The sequence below is a fragment of the Oryx dammah genome, unplaced genomic scaffold (assembly GCF_014754425.2).
Source record: "Oryx dammah isolate SB20612 unplaced genomic scaffold, SCBI_Odam_1.1 HiC_scaffold_11210, whole genome shotgun sequence".
Lineage (NCBI taxonomy): Eukaryota > Metazoa > Chordata > Mammalia > Artiodactyla > Bovidae > Oryx > Oryx dammah.
Genome location: NW_024080603.1, coordinates 402,839 through 420,139, shown reverse-complemented (window position 1 = coordinate 420,139; position 17,301 = coordinate 402,839). Strand labels below are relative to the sequence as shown.

General features: G+C 41.3%; 1 protein-coding gene across 3 annotated transcripts in view; it reads right to left on the bottom strand.

Moving 5' to 3' along the window:
- LOC120860938 (WD repeat-containing protein 41) overlaps positions 1-6,427 on the bottom strand; it is a 46,719-nt gene extending 40,292 nt beyond the window's left edge. The window contains exons 1-2 of one of the 3 annotated variants that reach the window (XM_040236648.1): positions 6,124-6,427; positions 3,891-4,006 (exon numbers count right to left, since the gene is read on the bottom strand). In XM_040236648.1, the coding sequence (XP_040092582.1) occupies positions 3,891-4,006; positions 6,124-6,174 (167 nt within the window). In that variant the 5' untranslated portion in view covers positions 6,175-6,427. The remainder of the gene's footprint in view (positions 1-3,890; positions 4,007-6,123) is intronic. The other 2 variants (XM_040236646.1, XM_040236647.1) reach the window with 2 other exon arrangements.
- Between the last annotated feature and the right edge of the window lie 10,874 nt (positions 6,428-17,301).

The following is a 17,301-nucleotide window of genomic DNA, read 5'->3' as shown; positions in this document are numbered from 1 at the left end:
ATCAGAGAAATGCAAATCGAAACCTCAGTGAGGTACCATCTCATGCCAGTAAGAATGGCTGCTATCAAAAAGTCTAAAAACAATAAATGCTGGAGAGGGTGTAAAGAAAAGGGAACCCTCTTACACTGTTGGTGGGAATACAAACTAGTACAGTCACTATGGAGAACAGAGTGGAGATTCCTTAAAAAACTGGAAACAGAACTGCCTTATGACCCAGGAATCCCACTGCTGAGCATACACACCGAAGAAACCAGAACTGAAAGAGAGATGTGTACCCCAGTGTTCATCACAGCACTGTTTATAATAGCCAGGACATGGAAGCAACCTAGATGTCCATCAGCAGATGAATGGATAAGAAAGCTGTGGTACATATACACAATGGAATATTACTCAGTGATTAAAAAGAATGCATTTGAATCAGTTCTAATGAGGTGGATGAAACTGGAGCCTATTATACAGAGTGAAGTAAGTCAGAAGGAAAAACACCAATACAGTATATTAACGCATATATATGGAATTTAGAAGGATGGTAACAATAACCCTGTATGCAAGAGAGCAAAAGAGACACAGATGTATAGAACAGTCTTTTGGACTCTGTGGGAGAGGGCGAGGGTGGGATGATTTGAGAGAATAGCACTAAAACATGTATATTACATATATGAAATAGATCGCCAGTCCAAACTTGATGCATGAATTCGATGCAAACAGGGCAGTCAGAGCTGGTGAACTGGGACAACCCTGAGGGATGGGATCGGGAGGGAGTTGGGAGGGGGCTCAAGATGAGGGACACATGTACACCCATGGTTGCTTCACACCAACGTATGGCAAAAAACTATTACAATACTGTAAAGTAATTAGCCTCCAGTTAAAATAAATAAATTTTTAAAACCTGTAATCGTAAATATAGTGCCTTCCTGAGTTCTGTTAGTCACTCTAGAGAATTATCCAACCTGAGGGGATAGTGAGAATCTGTAGCTCACTGGCCAGAAGTGCAGGTGGCCTGGGAGCCCCAGAGACTGCAGCTGTGGCTGTGGTGAAGGGGCTGGCAAGCAGGCCTGTCCTCCTAACCTTTGAAGCTCAGCACGACTCCAGGTATCGCCAGAGCTGCACCACATGTGGGGCAGTCGACTAAACACCAAAGACATAAGGACAGCAGAGAAGACAAGGTAAAGGATATCAGCGATGATACGGAGAACTGGAAATAATCACGGTAGCAGTCACCCACTGAGTTCAAAATGGATGAAAATATTAAAGGTGGTATCAAAGACAAAAGAGAAAATTAAGAGGTGATAGTGGAGGAGTTGACAGAGACGAGAGAAGTGGGGTTAGGGATTCAGGATGGCATGCAACATGTACACTTACTAGTTGAGGGAGTCATTCATTCATTTAACAATTATTAGTTACCTGCTACATGTAAGGCACCATGCCAGGTACTAAAGATACTGTGGAGAATAAGAAAAAAAAAAATGTCCCTCACTCTCATCTAGAGAGAAAGATAAATATTATACAGTTACACAATTACTTGTGTAATCGTTATTTGTGATAGAGGCTACAAAGGATAAGCATACAGTTGAACAGAGGCTTAATAAAACAGATCTACAGATCAATAACAAGCTAAATCTACAGTCCTAACACCTATACACCTTCTCTATTTGCAAATATAACACAACATTATACGTGTTAGCAAGGAAGTACAGAATAAGGTACATTTTCCCATGCACCTGATCAATTAATCTATGACAAAGGATACAAGACTACACAATGTTGGAAAGAGAGTCTCTTCAACAAACGGTGCTGGGGAAACTGGACAGCCACATGTAAAAGAACGAAATTAGATCATTTCTTGACTCCACACACAAAAACAAGCACAAAATGGATTAAAGACCTAAATGTAAGATCGGACATTATAAAACTCTTAGAGGAAAACATAGGTAGAACACTCTCTGACATAAATCACAGCAAAATCATTTCTAACCCATCTCTCAGAATAATGGAAATAAAAGCAAAAATAAACTAATGGGACCTACTTACACTCAAAAGCTTGTTCACAGCAATGAAACAATAAACAAAGCAAAACAAAACCCCACAGACTGAGAGAGAATATTTGCAAATGATGAGACTGATAAGGGATTGGTCTCCAAAGTTCATAAACAGCTTATGACACTTAACAGCGTCAAAACAAACAACCCACACAAAGACTGGGCAGAAGACCTGAACAGACATTTCTCTATAGAGGACAAACAGATGGCCCTGAGGCACGTGAAAAGATGTTCAAAACTGCTAGTTATTAGAGGAATGCAGATCAAAACTACAGTGAGATATCCCCTCACACCTGGTCAGACTGGCCATCATCAAAAACCTACAAACAACAAATGCCGGAAGGGAAGTGGAGAGAAGGGAACCCTCCTGCGATATTGGTGGGAATGTAAATTGGTACAGGCCATTATGGAGAACAGTATGGAGGTTCCTTACAAAATTAAAAATGGAGCTACCAAATGACCCTACACCCCACTCCTGGGGATATACCCAGAGAAAAACATGGCCTGAAAAGATACACGCACCCCAGTGTTCACTGCAGCACTGTTTACAATGGCCAAGACACGGAAGCAACAGAAATGTCCACTGACGGAGGAATGGATAAAGAAATAAATATATATGTGTGCGTATATACATATATATATATATAGAGAGAGAGAGAGAGAGAGAGAAGTGGGGGAATATTACTCAGCCATTACAAAGGATGGAGGAAGGCCCTATGCAGCAACATGGATGGGCCTAGAGAGCGTCATACTGAGTGAAGCAGAGGAGATCTATCACATGACATCCCTTACATGTGCAATCCAAAAAGAAACGACCCAAATAAACTTATAAAACAGAAAGACCCACAGACTTAGAAAATGAACTCACAGTTGCTGGGGGGAAGGGATAGTTAAGGACTTTGGGAAGGTCATGTACACACTGCCATATTTAAAATGGATAACAACAAAAACCAACTGAATAGCACATGGAACTCTGCTCAACGTTATGTGCCAGCCAGGATGGAAGGGGGTGTGGGGGAGAGTGGATACATGGATATGTATGGATATGTATGGCTGAGTCCCTTCACTGTTCACCTGAAACGGTCACAGCATTGCTAACTAGCTATAACCCAATAAAAAATGTTTTTGGTGTTAAAAAATAAAAAAACATTTTGAATAACAAAAAATTCAGATTAAATACTTTCCTAATCTTCTACTGAAAATAGTACCTTCCTGGGAGGTACCTGATATTTAAACATTTTGTGTGTATGTGGGGTGTGTGTGTGTATGTGCGCATGTGTGCACGCGTTCACTCATGTCTGACTCTGCGACCCCCTGGACTGTAGCCCGCCAGGCTCCTCTGTCCACGGAATTTTCCAGGCAAAAATACTGGAGTGGGGTGCCATCTCCTTCTCCAGGGGATCTCCCGACCCAGGGGTCAAACCCGCATCTCTTGCGTCTCCTGCAGTGGTGGGCGGACTGTTTCCCACTGTGCCACCTGGGTTGGTTCTTTAGATTCACCTTAACATACAGTTAAAACTCCCACCAACATTTTAAAGTCACACATCTCCTTTAAACTAACAAGAGTATTTGTTGAGTACTCAAAAACAATAACAAAAAAGAAACCCAAAACTTTGAATAAGCAAAAATAACCATCAAATCACCAGAAATGATACCCTAACTTCTGAGCAAAAAGACTTCAGACACATATTTCATCAAGCCACTGGGGTCAATTTCTACTAAATGCTATTACTGATCAGTTCCAAAATTTTTAGAAAAGCTGGATTAATTCTGAAGTTGTTTTTAATATAAAATTTCAAAAAAACAAACTCTTTCCAAACAGTAGTCAATTGGGTAACTAGAGCTGCTTACCTGGAGTCATCTAACCGTACCAGATACCGTACAATGTCATGATGAGCTTTCAGTACAAGCAGTTCAGTGTAGGGGTTCTGGGTTTGTTCTTCACCTATTGTCTGTAACGGAGATTTCTTGTAATGGGGTAACAGAAAAAAACATAAAATGATTTATGATAAAAGATGATATTGGAATAAAACTATATGATATACATTTAAGAACACAAGATTTTAGAAACTGTAATATATGGTATCCTAATACTATATATTATTTCCCCTAATATTAAGTAACTGCCAATTTAACATAAAACATTTCTCTTAGCACAAATCCACATCATAAATTTAAATATTTTCAGGTCAAAATAAATTTTAAAGGATGCATTTTGTTTTATGGAAATTATACCTCAATAAACCTGATCTAAAAAACTAATGGGCCAAACCAACACAATATTTTTAAATGGGTGTTTCTCAAAATTTGGCAGAAATACAACTTTAAGTCAAAGGGGTAAAATATAACATAGGCTAAAACAGTGCCTACCCCATTACAGGCACTAGGCACGTGTACTGAATGAACAAAGGAAAAATGAAATAATTCATAGTCAATGAATTCAATAAATTCAACTTTGGACAATATCAACAAAGATAATTGGTAAATTTACACAGTATGATGCTTAGTCCTAAGACCTACACACCTTCATTTCTATTTGAAAGTATATGAGTGGCAGTCCATATGTCAGACACTGAATAAAGGACATATGGCTTATAACTCACTGAATAATTCTGTAAGGTCGATCTTACCAATTCCATTCCTATAGTCAAATCCAGTACTATTTCATGATAAAACTTGTTTCCTTAACCTCTAAATTGTAGCTTCTCAAACATGACAATACTGACATTTTGGACCAGGTAAGTCTTTTGTTGAGGACTTTCCTGCACATTTCAGAATGCTGAACATCATTCCTGGCTTGTACACACTACATGTCAAGAGAAATCAAACTTCTCCCTGAACCTCTCAACAGTGACAATGAAAAATGTCTCCGGACATTGCCAAATGTCCTCTAAGGGGCAAAACCATGCCAGTAGGCAAACACTGCTTTAAACTAGAAGCCTAGATACAAAGTTCCTGCATAATGAACAAAAAATCACTGGTTCAGAATTCACAGCAGTTACAAAACACAAGTACTTTTACATGAAGAAATGTACAATTTAACACTCATTAATGTTAAAAAAATTAACTCAAAGCAGTAATTTTTTCATTTATCCCATCACCCTTCTAGCAGTGGTTCTGATGAGAAAAATGCAAGCAGTTTGAAAACTGTACACTACTTCCTCCAAATGAAAGGTTGCTAAACAGGGCAGAATTAGTTAATAAAATTCTATGATTAAAAAAAGAATTGGGTTAATAAGGAATTGTCATATATATCACACACAAACTAGTCAATTTTCCACAATTCTTCCACAATCTTTAGAATTTAAGCCTATCTGTAATAAACCTAATTTTAAATAAGAAATACTTTTTAAGACAACGATAATAAGCCTGAATTGCAAAGATATGAGGAAGTTAAAATGGAGAAGACTGCTTACAACACAAGTTTTTTTTAACAATCAAAAATATTCCCTATAAAAAATAGAGAGAATTCAACATGAATCCTATTCTTGAATAGCATTTGAAATAAATTCCAGATCTCAATACTTGCCAGGTTCCAAAATTACTTTATTCTCAACATTTAAGTCTATTCAGCTATTCAGGCCCATGAAGAAAGTGTGACTATGGAACTCAAAATAATTTTAACTTTTAAGCAAATTATTGATTTTAAAAATAATCACATCTTTTTTGGTTTTATAGAATTAATGAAATTAATTTCATATTCCCTGAGCATGCATCAGTTGATGTTGGGAAGTGAAAAAAATATCAAACAAAAGTGTCAATCTGCAGTCACACCGTCTTACTCTCTACTAAATCGGATGCTTTTAAAATTAGAACGAGACTGCTTTAAGTAGGCAGAAGACTGGTTGGGCGTCCTTGATTCTGTCGTTGGACTCCCATCAGTTTCCGTCTCCACACCTCCTGGAAGTGGGGTCTGCCTCGCAGGGAAAGGGCCCCCCACCCCCGCCGACCTCGCCCTCGGAACCCGCAGGCCCCGCCTCCGCCGGGTCTCCCACGTCCGGATGCGAGCCGGGCTCAGACAGCAGCCACAGTTCGGGCAGGCTAGGCCACTGCAGCGGCAGGCAGGGTCCACCCAGGGATTTACCTCGGCCAGTCCCTGTGGTTCTCGGCCTCCCCCGATCAGCCATCGCAACATCCGGGCAGCGACGGCGTCCCGCGGGCCCCGGCCCAGGTCAACCCCAACTCCGCGCAAGCCCGGAGCGCAGCACAGCGCACCCTCTGATACCTGCCGGCTCAGGTCTGCCCCAAAGACCCGTGAGCGCGAAGCGGAGCCCACCCCAGAGGGAAGACTTTTGTCCCCAAAGAGCTGCCGTACCCAGCTGCTAGAGGTTTGCTTTAGCGTAGCCACCAGGGGAGCAGCAGCCTAAAGCTAGGGTGTCCGCAGAGGTTCAGAGGCGTACGCTACACCCAGTGAGCATGCGCGGGGCGTTGCCCGGTTTGCGCGCCCAGATTGGGTCGTTGGAGCGGCCCCTAGTGGACGTGCGTGACGCTGCAGCTGGAGCCGGCAGAGCAAGTTCATGCTGAGAATACTACCCTCCTTTTTCAGATGGCTTGTGCATCTTTTATTTGGCTTGGGGATCAGGAAATCTTTCCCTCTCCCCGCGGTTTCCTAAAGAGCTGCCTGGAGAAGGTGCACTTCCCTAAACCCCTTCATCTGGACTAATCCAGTGGCAGATGCATACACCAGAACTTAAGGACTAATCTTCTGGTCTAGATTCCTCCTTTGCTTTCTTTTAGGGCAGCTGAGAAAGAAGCTCATAAAAGTATACTAGAGAGACCTCAGGAAAGCAGAAAGAGTAGGAAGTACTAAGCCTTCCTCTCTCCACCTAGACAACAAATGTACTTGACAGAAACTGTTTGAACTATTCAATAGACTCTTAAGAGTCTTCTCCAACACCACAGTTCAAAAGCATCAATTCCTTGCCTCTCAACTTTCTTTATGGTCCAACTCTCACATGCATATATGACTGCTAGAAAAACCATAGCTTTGACTAGATGAACCTTTGTTGGCAAAGTAATGTCTCTGCTTTTTACTATGCTGTCTAGGTTGGTCATAACTCCTCTTCCAAAGAGCAAGCGTCTTTTAATTTCATGGCTGCAGTAACCATTTGCAGTGATTCTGGAGCCCAAGAAAATAAAGTCACTGTTTCCATTGTTTCCCCATCTATTTGCCCTGAAGTGATGGGACCAGATGCCATGATCTTAGTTTTTTGAATGCTGAGTTTCAAGCCAGCTTTTTCACACTCCTCTTTCACTTTCACTGAAATAGTAACTATTCACTAGTGAAACAGTAACTATTCACATGAGTTATTTTAGGACAAGAAGTCCTGGTAAGGAACATGGAACTAACAAGCCACCACCAACTAGAAGCATTTGAGAAAGGTCAAAAGGAGACATGTCCTACTGACCTCCCAGAATCCTCTTCACTGGCGTTCATCTTGGTTGAGCAATGAGTGTGCCACCAGGAAGGACCCTAGGTCAGAATGATGGGCCAGAGATAGCCCAGAAACTAATCCCATCACCAGAAAACCAGGGACCCCAAGCCACATGGCAGAGCAGGCATCCTGGGTTCCTTTACCCTCCTGCTCCCCACAAGGCTGCTGCTGCTTGCTGCTAAGTCACTTCAGTCATGTCCGACTCTGTGTGACCCCATAGACGGGGGCCCACTGTCTCTGGGATTCTCCAGGTAAGAACACTGGAGTGGGTTGCCATTTCCTTCTCCAATGCATGAAAGTGAAAAGCGAAAGTGAAGTCACTCAGTCGTGCCCGACTCTTAGCGACCCCATGGACTGCAGCCTACCAGGCTCCTCCGTCCATGGGATTTTCCAGGCAAGAGTACTGGAGTGGGGTGCCACTGCCTTCTCCATAAGGCACCCCTTCCCAATAAAGTCTCTTGCTTTGTCAGCACATATGTCTCTTCAGACAATTCATTTCTGAGTGTCAGACAAGAGTCCACTCTTGGGCCCTAGAAGCGGTCCCCCTTCCAGCAATAATTATCTGATAAAGAGTGTAAATTCAGAATATAAACTTTCAAAACATAACAGAGGTTCAATTTGGGGTAAGACAGATTAAATACACAACTCCTTCTCTTTCCAAGTAAACACTACAAAACCTGGATAGTGCAGCTGTATGAGAATCAAAAAAGAATGGTGGAAAAAAGAATTCAAAACAACACCAACTCAGCATTTCTTTTTCCTCTAGTAACCCATGGACAGAGGAGCCTGGCAGGCTACAGTCCCTGGGGTTGCAAACAGTCAGGCACAACTGAGTGATTAAACAACAACTGCTCTCCCAGCCTATACCCAGTGCAGCCTCAAATCTAGAAGTAAGCACAGTCATATAGACAGAGGAAAATGTAGGAAAAGCCCTCTATTTATGGCTAGAACAGTCAGAATAGGAATCTTTAAAGTTCAGGGAAAATTGGAGCATCTGATTTCTAATCAGAGATCCAAAAGAGAAATCCCCAAAGAACCAGAAGACGCTAAAACCACAGTGGGAAGAGGAAACGCCACAGGGCATTCTATATTAATTCCGGAGGCCACTCCTCTCACCTGAATACGCATGGCTCTAGTGAGCATACCAGAGACACTGAGACTTAGCTAGCATAAAAGTTCACTCAGACCCAAGGCTAATGACTGCGTGGTACAAAGAGGACAAATTCAAAGACCACTGCTAACACTTTAAAATTGAACAAAGATTGGAACCACAGTCACATAAGGCTGGAACTAGCCAGGTTAATCACTTACTAAAATAAAAATACCAATGTTCTCAAGAGGACTTAAAACAGGTTCTTCGTATAATACATACAAAGGTGTGAAATTCAATCTGAAATTACTTGGCATATGAAGAAATACAAAAAGCTCACATGGGAAAATACAATTAAAGACGCCAATGACAAGATGATACAAATGTTGGAATTGTCTGACATGACTTCAAACAGCTGTTATAGAACTGCTAAAATGGCAACGGTGACACTCTCGAAACAAATGTTAAAATGGAAAGTAGTGGCCCAGTGTAGAGACTCCGCCTGCCAACAATGCAGGAGAGGATCCATGAGTTGCGAAGATCCCCTGAAGAATGAAATGGCAACCCACTCCAGTATTCTTGCCTGGAAAATCTCATGGACAAAGCCTGACAGGGTACACCCCATGGGGTCACAAAACAGTCAAACACTACTTAGCAACTAAACAACAACAAAAGTATCAATATATAAAATGGAAGAACCAAATGAAAATAGCAAAATTAAAAAAACAGTAATCAAAATTTAAAAATCACTGGATGAACTGAAAAGCAGAAGAGAGAAAAAAGTCAGTGAACTTGAATGCATAAAATCAAGAAACCAAAATTTGGAGGTTTTAAAAGATCATTAAAATATCAATCCCAAAGAAGGGCAATGCCAAAGAATGTTCAAACTACCCACAGTTGGATTCATTTCACATGCTAGCAAGGTAATGCTCAAAATCCCTCAAGCTAGGCTTCAACTGTACATGAACCGAGAAATTCTGGATGTACAAGCTGAATTTAGAAAAGGCAGAGGAATCAGAGATCAAATTGTCAACATTTCTTTCATCATAGAAAAAGCAAAGGAATTCCAGAAAAACATCTACTTCTGTTTCATTGACTATGCTAAAGCCTTTGGCTGTGTGGATCATAACAAAATGTGGAAAACAAAGATACAGGAATAGCAGACTATCCTACCCATCTCCTGAGAAACTAGTATGTAGATCAAGAAGCAACAGTTAAAACCTTACATGGAACAACTGACTGCTTCAAAATTGAGAAGGGAGTACAAGGCTGTTCAGTTCCATCCAGTTCAGTCACTCGGTCTTGTCCGACTTTTTGTGACCCCATGAATCGCAGCACGCCAGGCCTCCCTGTCCATCACCAACTCCTGGAGATCACTCAAACTCATGTCCATCGAGTCAGTGATGCCATCCAGCCATCTCATCCTCTGTCGTCCCCTTCTCCTTCTGCCCTCAATCCCTCCCAGCATCAAAGTCTTTTCCAGTGAGTCAACTCTTCGCATGAGGTGGCCAAAGTTCTGGAGTTTCAGCTTTAGCATCATTCCTTCCAGGACTGATATCCTTCAGAATGGACTGGTTGGATCTCCTTGCAGTCCAAGGGACTCTCAAGAGTCTTCTCCAACACCACAGTTCAAAAGCATCAATTCTTTGGCGCTCAGCTTTCTTCACAGTCCAACTCTCACATCCATACATGACCACAGGAAAAACCATAGCCTTGACTAGATGGACCTTTGTTTGCAAAGTAATGTCTCTGCTTTTAAATATGCTATCTAGGTTGGTCATAACTTTCCTTCCAAGGAGTAAGCGTCTTTTAATTTCATGGCTGCAGTCACCACCTGCAGTGATTTTGGAGCCCCCCAAAAATAAAGTCTGACACTGTTTCCACTGTTTCCCCATCTATTTCCCATGAAATGATGGGACCAGATGCCATGATCTTCGTTTTCTGAATGTGGAACTTTAAGCCAACTTTTTCACTCTCCTCTTTCACTTTCATCAGGAGGCTTTTTAGTTCCTCTTCACTTTCTGCCATAAGGGTGGTGTCATCTGCATATCTGAGGTTATTGATATTTCTCCCGGCAATCTTGATTCCAGCTTGTGCTTCCTCCAGTGCAGCGTTTCTCATGATGTACTCTGCATAGAAGTTAAATAAGCAGGGTGACAATATACAGCCTTGACGTACTCCTTTTTCTATTTGGAACCAGTCTGTTGTTCCATGTCCAGTTCTAACTGTTGCTTCCTGACCTGCGTATAGGTTTCTCAAGAGGCAGGTTAGGTGGTCTGGTATTCCCATCTCTTTCAGAATTTTCCACAGTTTATTGTGATCCACACAGTCAAAGGCTTTGTCATAGTCAATAAAGCAGAAATAGATGTTTTTCTGGAACTCTCTTGCTTTCTCCATGATCCAGCGGATGTTAGCAATTTGATCTCTGGTTCCTCTGCCTTTTCGAAAACCAGCTTGAACATCAGGGAGTTCACGGTTCACGTATTGCTGAAGCCTGGCTTGGAGAATTTTGAGCATTACTTTACTAGCATGGGAGATGAGTGCAATTGTGCGGTAGTTTGAGCTTTCTTTGGGATTGGAATGAAAACTGACCTTTTCCAGTCCTGTGGCCACTGCTGAGTTTTCCAAATTTGCTGGCATATTGAGTGCAGCCCTTTGACAGCATCATCTTTCAGGATTTGAAATAGCTCCACTGGAATTCCATCACCTCCACTAACCTTGGGAGAAGGCAATGGCACCCCCCTCCAGTGCTCTTGCCTGGAAAATCCCATGGACAGAGGAGCCTGGTAGGCTGCGGTCCATGGGGTCATACAGAGTCGGACATGACTGAAGTGACTTAGCAGCAGCAGCCACTAACCTTGTTTGTAGCGATGCTTTCTAAGGCCCACTTGACTTCACATTCCAGGATGTCTGGCTGTAGGTGAGTGATCACACCATGGTGATTATCTTGGTCATGAAGATCTTTTTTGTACAGTTCTTCTGTGTATTCTTACCAACTCTTCTTAATATCTTCTGCTTCTGTTAGGTCCATACCATTTCTGTCCTTTATCAAGCCCATCTTTGCATGAAATGTTCCCTTGGTATCTCTAATTTTCTTGAAGAGATCTCTAGTCTTTCCCATTCTGTTGTTTTCCTCGATTTCTTTGCACTGATCACTGAGGAAGGCTTTCTTATCTCTTCTTGCTATTCTTTGGAACTCTGCATTCAGATGCTTTTATCTTTCCATTTCTCCTTTGCTTTTCACTTCTCTTCTTTTCACAGCTGTTTGTAAGTCCTCCCCAGACAGCCATTTTGGTTTTTTGCATTTCTTTTCCATAGGGATGGTCTTGATCCCTGTCTCCTGTACAATGTCACGAACCTCTGTCCATAGTTCATCAGGCACTCTACCAGATCTAGTCCCTTAAATCTATTTCTCACTTCCACTGTATAATCATAAGGGATTTGATTGAGGTCATACCTGAATGGTATAGTGGTTTTCCCTACTTTCTTCAATTTAAGTTTGAATTTGGCAACGAGTTCATGATCTGAGCCACAGTCAGCTCCCGGTCTTCTTTTTGCTGACTGTATAGGGCTTCTCCATCTTTGGCTGCAAAGAATATAATCAGTCTGATTTCGGTGTTGACCATCTGGTGATGTCCATGTGTAGAGTCTTCTCTTGTGTTATTGGAAGAGGGTGTTTGCCATGACCAGTGCGTTCTCTTGGCAAAGCTCTATTAGCCTTTGCCCTGCTTTATTCTGTATTCCAAGGCCAAATTTGCCTGTTACTCCAGGTGTTTCTTGACTTCCTACTTTTACATTCCAGTCCCCTATAATGAAAAGGACATCTTTTGTGGGTGTTAGTTCTAAAAGGTCTTGTAGGTCTTCACAGAACCATTCAACTTCAGCTTCTTCAGCGTTACTAGTTGGGGCACAGACTTGATTTCTGTGATATTGAATGGTTTGCCTTGGAAACGAACAGAGATCATTCTGTCATTTTTGAGACTGCATCCAAGTACTGCATTTCAGACTCTTTTGTTGACCATGATGGCTATTCCATTTCTTCTGAGGGATTCCTGCCCACAGTAGTAGATATAATGGTCATCTGAGTTAAATTCACCCATTCCAGTCCATTTTAGTTCGCTGTTTCCTAGAATGTCAATGTTCACTCTTGCCATCTCCTGTTTGACCACTTCCAATTTGCCTTGATTCATGGACCTAACTTTCCAGGTTCCTATACAATATTGTTCTTTATAGCATCGGACCTTGCTTCTATCACCAGTCACATCCACAACTGGGTATTGTTTTTGCTTTGGCTCCATCCCTTCATTCTTTTTGGAGTTATTTCTCCACTGAAGTAGCCAATATTGCTACAGTATATTACCTAAAAAGCTCAGTGTTCAAGAAAAAAGTTGTGGCACATGCAAAGAAATAGGAAAGTGTGACCTATACATGGGGAAATAAAGCAAGTAAAAGAAACTATATGTGAAGGAGTCCAGCTATAGGATCTAACAAAGAGTTCAGAGCAGCCTTTAAAAGTACACTGAAAGAAATAAAGATATAATTCTTAAAGAAGTAAAAGATACTGTGATGACACTGTCTCATTAGAGAATACCAATGAAGAGATATAATTTCTAAAAAAGAATCAAAAGTGTACAAAGGTTCCCTTTTCTCTACACTATCCAGCATTTATTATTTGCAGACTTTTTGAGGACAACCATTCAGACTGGTGTGCACCTTATTGTAGTTTTAATTTGCATTGGTCAAATTATTTAACTTATATGCAGAGTACATCATGAGAAACGCTGGACTGGAGGAAGCACAAGCTGGAAACAAGATTGCCGGGAGAAATATCAATAACCTCAGATATGCAGATGACACCACCCTTATGGCAGAAAGTGAAGAGGAACTAAAAAGCCTCTTGATGAAAGTGAAAGAGGAGGGTGAAAAAGTTGGCATAAAGCTCCACATTCAGAAAACTAAGATCATGGCATCTGGCATCCCACGTCACTTCATGGGAAACAGATGGGGAAACAGTGTCAGACTTTATTTTGGGGGGGCTCCAAAATCACTGCAGGTGGTGACTGCAGCCATGAAATTAAAAGACGCTTACTCCTTGGAAGGAAAGTTATGACCAACCTAGATAGCATATTGAAAAGCATAGATATTACTTTGCCAATAAAGGTCCATCTAGTCAAGGCTATGGTTTTTCCAGTAGTCATGTATGGATGTGAGAGTTGGACTGTGAAGAAAGCTGAGCGCCGAAGAATTGATGCTTTTGAACTGTGGTGTTGGAGAAGACTCTTGAGAGTCCCTTGGACTGCAAGGAGATCCAACCAGTCCATTCTGAAGGAGATCACTCCTTGGTGTTCTTTGGAAGGAATGATGGTAAAGCTGAAACTCCAGAACTTTGGCCACCTCATGTGAAGAGTTGACTCATTGGAAAAGATCCTGATGATGGGAGGGATTGGGGGCAAGTGAAGGGGATGACAGTGGATGAGATGGCTGGATAGCATCACCAACTTGATGAGTTTGAGTGAACTCCAGGAGTCGGTTATGGACAGGGAGGCCCGGCATGCTGCAATTCATGGGGTCGCAAAGAGTCGGACACGACTGAGCGACTGAACTAAGCTGAATCATTAGTGATGTTGAGCATCTAGAAGGGTAAGTACCAAGGAACTGATGCTTTTGAATTGTGTTGAAGAAGACCCTTGAGAGTCCCTTGGACTGCATGGATATCAAACCAATCAATCCTAAAGGAAATCAACCCTGAATATTCACTGGAAGGAGTGATGTGGAAGCTGAAGCTCCAATACTTTGGCCATCTGATATGAAGAGCCAACTCATTGGAAAAGACTCTGATGCTGGGAAAGATTGAGGGCAAAAGGAGACGGGAGTGGCAGAGGATGAGATGGTTAGGTAGCATCACTGATTCAATGAACACGAGTTTGAGCAAACTCTGGGAGATTGATTGGGACAGGGAAGCCTGGTGTGCTACAGTCCATGGGGTTGCAGTCAGACTGGACTTCACGACTGAAAAACAACAATAATGCCTTCTTTGGAGAAATGTCTACTTGGGTCTTCTGCATATGTTTTGATTGGACTATATATTTATTTCTGATATTGAGTTGTAAGAGCTATTTTTTATTTTGGATATTTATACCTTGTCAGTTGCATCATTTGCAAATATTTTCTCCCATAGGTTGTCCTTTCAGTTTTGTTCATGTTTCCTTTGCTGTGAAAAAGCTTATACCTTTGATTAGACCCCATTTGCTTATTTTTACTTTTAAAAATATTAACTTATTTATTTGGCTGCACCAGGTCTTAGTTGCGGCATCTGGGATCTAGTTCCCTGACCAGGAATCAAATGCTGGCCTGCTGGATTAGGAGCACGGAGACTTAGCCACTGGACCACCAGGGAAGGAATTTAAATGCAAATCAAGGCATGTGATACCTCAGCTTTGCTCTTTGTTTCAGGGTTACTTTGGCTATTCAGAGTCTTTTGTGGTTCCATATACATTTTATAATTTTTTATTCTATTTCCGTGAAAAAGGTCTTTAGGATTTTATAGGAATTGCATTGAATCTATACATTGCTTTAGGTAATGTGGACACTTTTTAGCAATGTTAATTCTTCCAAACCATGAGCACAGAATGCCATTCCATTTATTTTTGTCTTCCGCTTCTTTTAATGGTGTCTTATAGTTTTCAGTATATTGGTCTTTCACCTCTTTGGGTAAATTTTATCACTAGGTATTTTATTCTTTTTGTTATGATTGTAAATAGGATTGTTTCTTAATTTCTCTTTCTACTAACTCATTGTTAAGTATAGAGAAACAACAGATTTTTGTGTATTGATTTTGTTTCCTACAGCTTGACTGTATTCATTTATCATTTCTAATAATTTTTGGTGGCGTTTTTAGGGTTTTCATGTTGTCTGTGAGTATTGACGGTTTTATTTTTCTTTCCAATTTGGATGTCTTTTATTTTTTCCTTACCTAGTTGCTCTGGCTAGGACTTTGTAATACTGTTGAGAGTTTTTATCATGAAAGAATGTTGAATTATGTCAAGTGCTTTTCTGCAATATTGAGATGATTGTATGATTTTTATTATTTATTCTATTAATGTGGCATATCACATTTATTGATTTATGAATGTTGAACCATTCTTAGAAAAATTCCCACTTGGTCATGGTGTGTGTTTCTTTTATTGTGCTGTTGAATTTGGTCTGTTAATCCTTTGATGAGAACTTTTACATCTGTGGTGCTCAGGGATGCAGGACTGTAGTTTTCCTGCAATGACTGTATCTGGCTTTGGTGTCAGGGTAATTCTGACCTCATCAAGTGAGTTAGGCATTTTTCTCTTTAGTTTTTTGGAAGAGTTTGAAAAGGGTGGTTATCAATTCTTTCCTTTTTTCTTTCTTTCTTTTGACTGTGTTGGATTTGAGTTGTAGCACACAGGATCTTCGTCGTGGTGCTTAACGCTTCTCTCTGGTTCTGTCAGACGGACTGAAGAGTGCATGGGCACTCTAGTTGAGGTGCACGGGCTCAGTAGTAACCAGCAGCATGGGGGACCTTAGTGCCCTGACCAGCGTCAAAGCTGGATCTCCTGCATTGGAAGACGGATTCTTAACCACCAGACCACCAGGGAAGTTCCACTTTCAATTCTTCTTTGACCCTGGTAGGATTTGGTTCTGGGCTTTTCTTTGTTGGGAAGTTTTTGATGACTAATTCTCTTTACTCACTGGACTGTTCATATTTTCTGTTTCTTCATGATTCAGTCTTGGTAGGTTGTATATTTCTAGGACATTTCCTTTTTATTCCAGATTATCCAATTTGTTGTTGTTGTTCAGTCACCAAGTTGTGTTTGACTCTTTGCGACCCCACGGACTGCAGCACGCCAGGCCTCTCTGTCCCTCACCATCTCCCAGAGTTTGCCCAAGTTTATGTTCATTGTGTCGGTGATGCCTTCTAGCCATCTCATCCTTCCTCTGCCGCCCTCTTCTCCTTCTGCCTTCAGTCTTTCCCAACATCAGAGTCTTTTCCAATGAGTCAGCTGTTCGCATCAGATGGCCAAAGTATTGGAGCTTCAGCATCAGTCCTTCCAGTGAGTATTCAGGGTTGATTTCCTTTAGGATGGACTGGTTTGATTTCCTTGCTGTCCAGGGTACTCTCAAGAATCTTCTCCAGAACCACAGTTCAAAGGTGTCAATTCTTTAGTATTCTGCCTCCTTTATGGTCCAACTCTCACATCCGTATATGACTGCTGGAAAGATTATAGCTTTGACTCTACAGACCTTTTGTCAGCAAAGTGATGTCTTTGCTTTTTAATACGTGTCTAGGTTTGTCATAGCTTTCCTTCCAAGAAGCAACCATCTTTTAATTTCATGACTGTAGTCACCATCCACAGTGATTTTGGAGCCCAAGAAGAGGAATTCTGTTACTGCTTCCACTTTTTCCCCCTCTATTTGCAATGAAGTGATGGGACTGGATGCCATGATCTTAAGTTTTTAAGCAGGCTTTTTCACTCTCCTCTTTCACCCTCATAAACAGGCTCTTTAGTTTCTCTTTGTTTTCTACCATTAGAGTGGTAGCATCTGCATATCTGAGGTTGTTGATATTTCTCCTGGCAGTCTTGATTCCAGCTTGTAACTCATCCAGCTCGGCATTTTGCATGATGTACTCTGCATAAGTTAAATAATGGGAAAACAGTGGAAACAGTGTCAGACTTTATTTTTGGGGGGCTCCAAAATCACTGCAGAT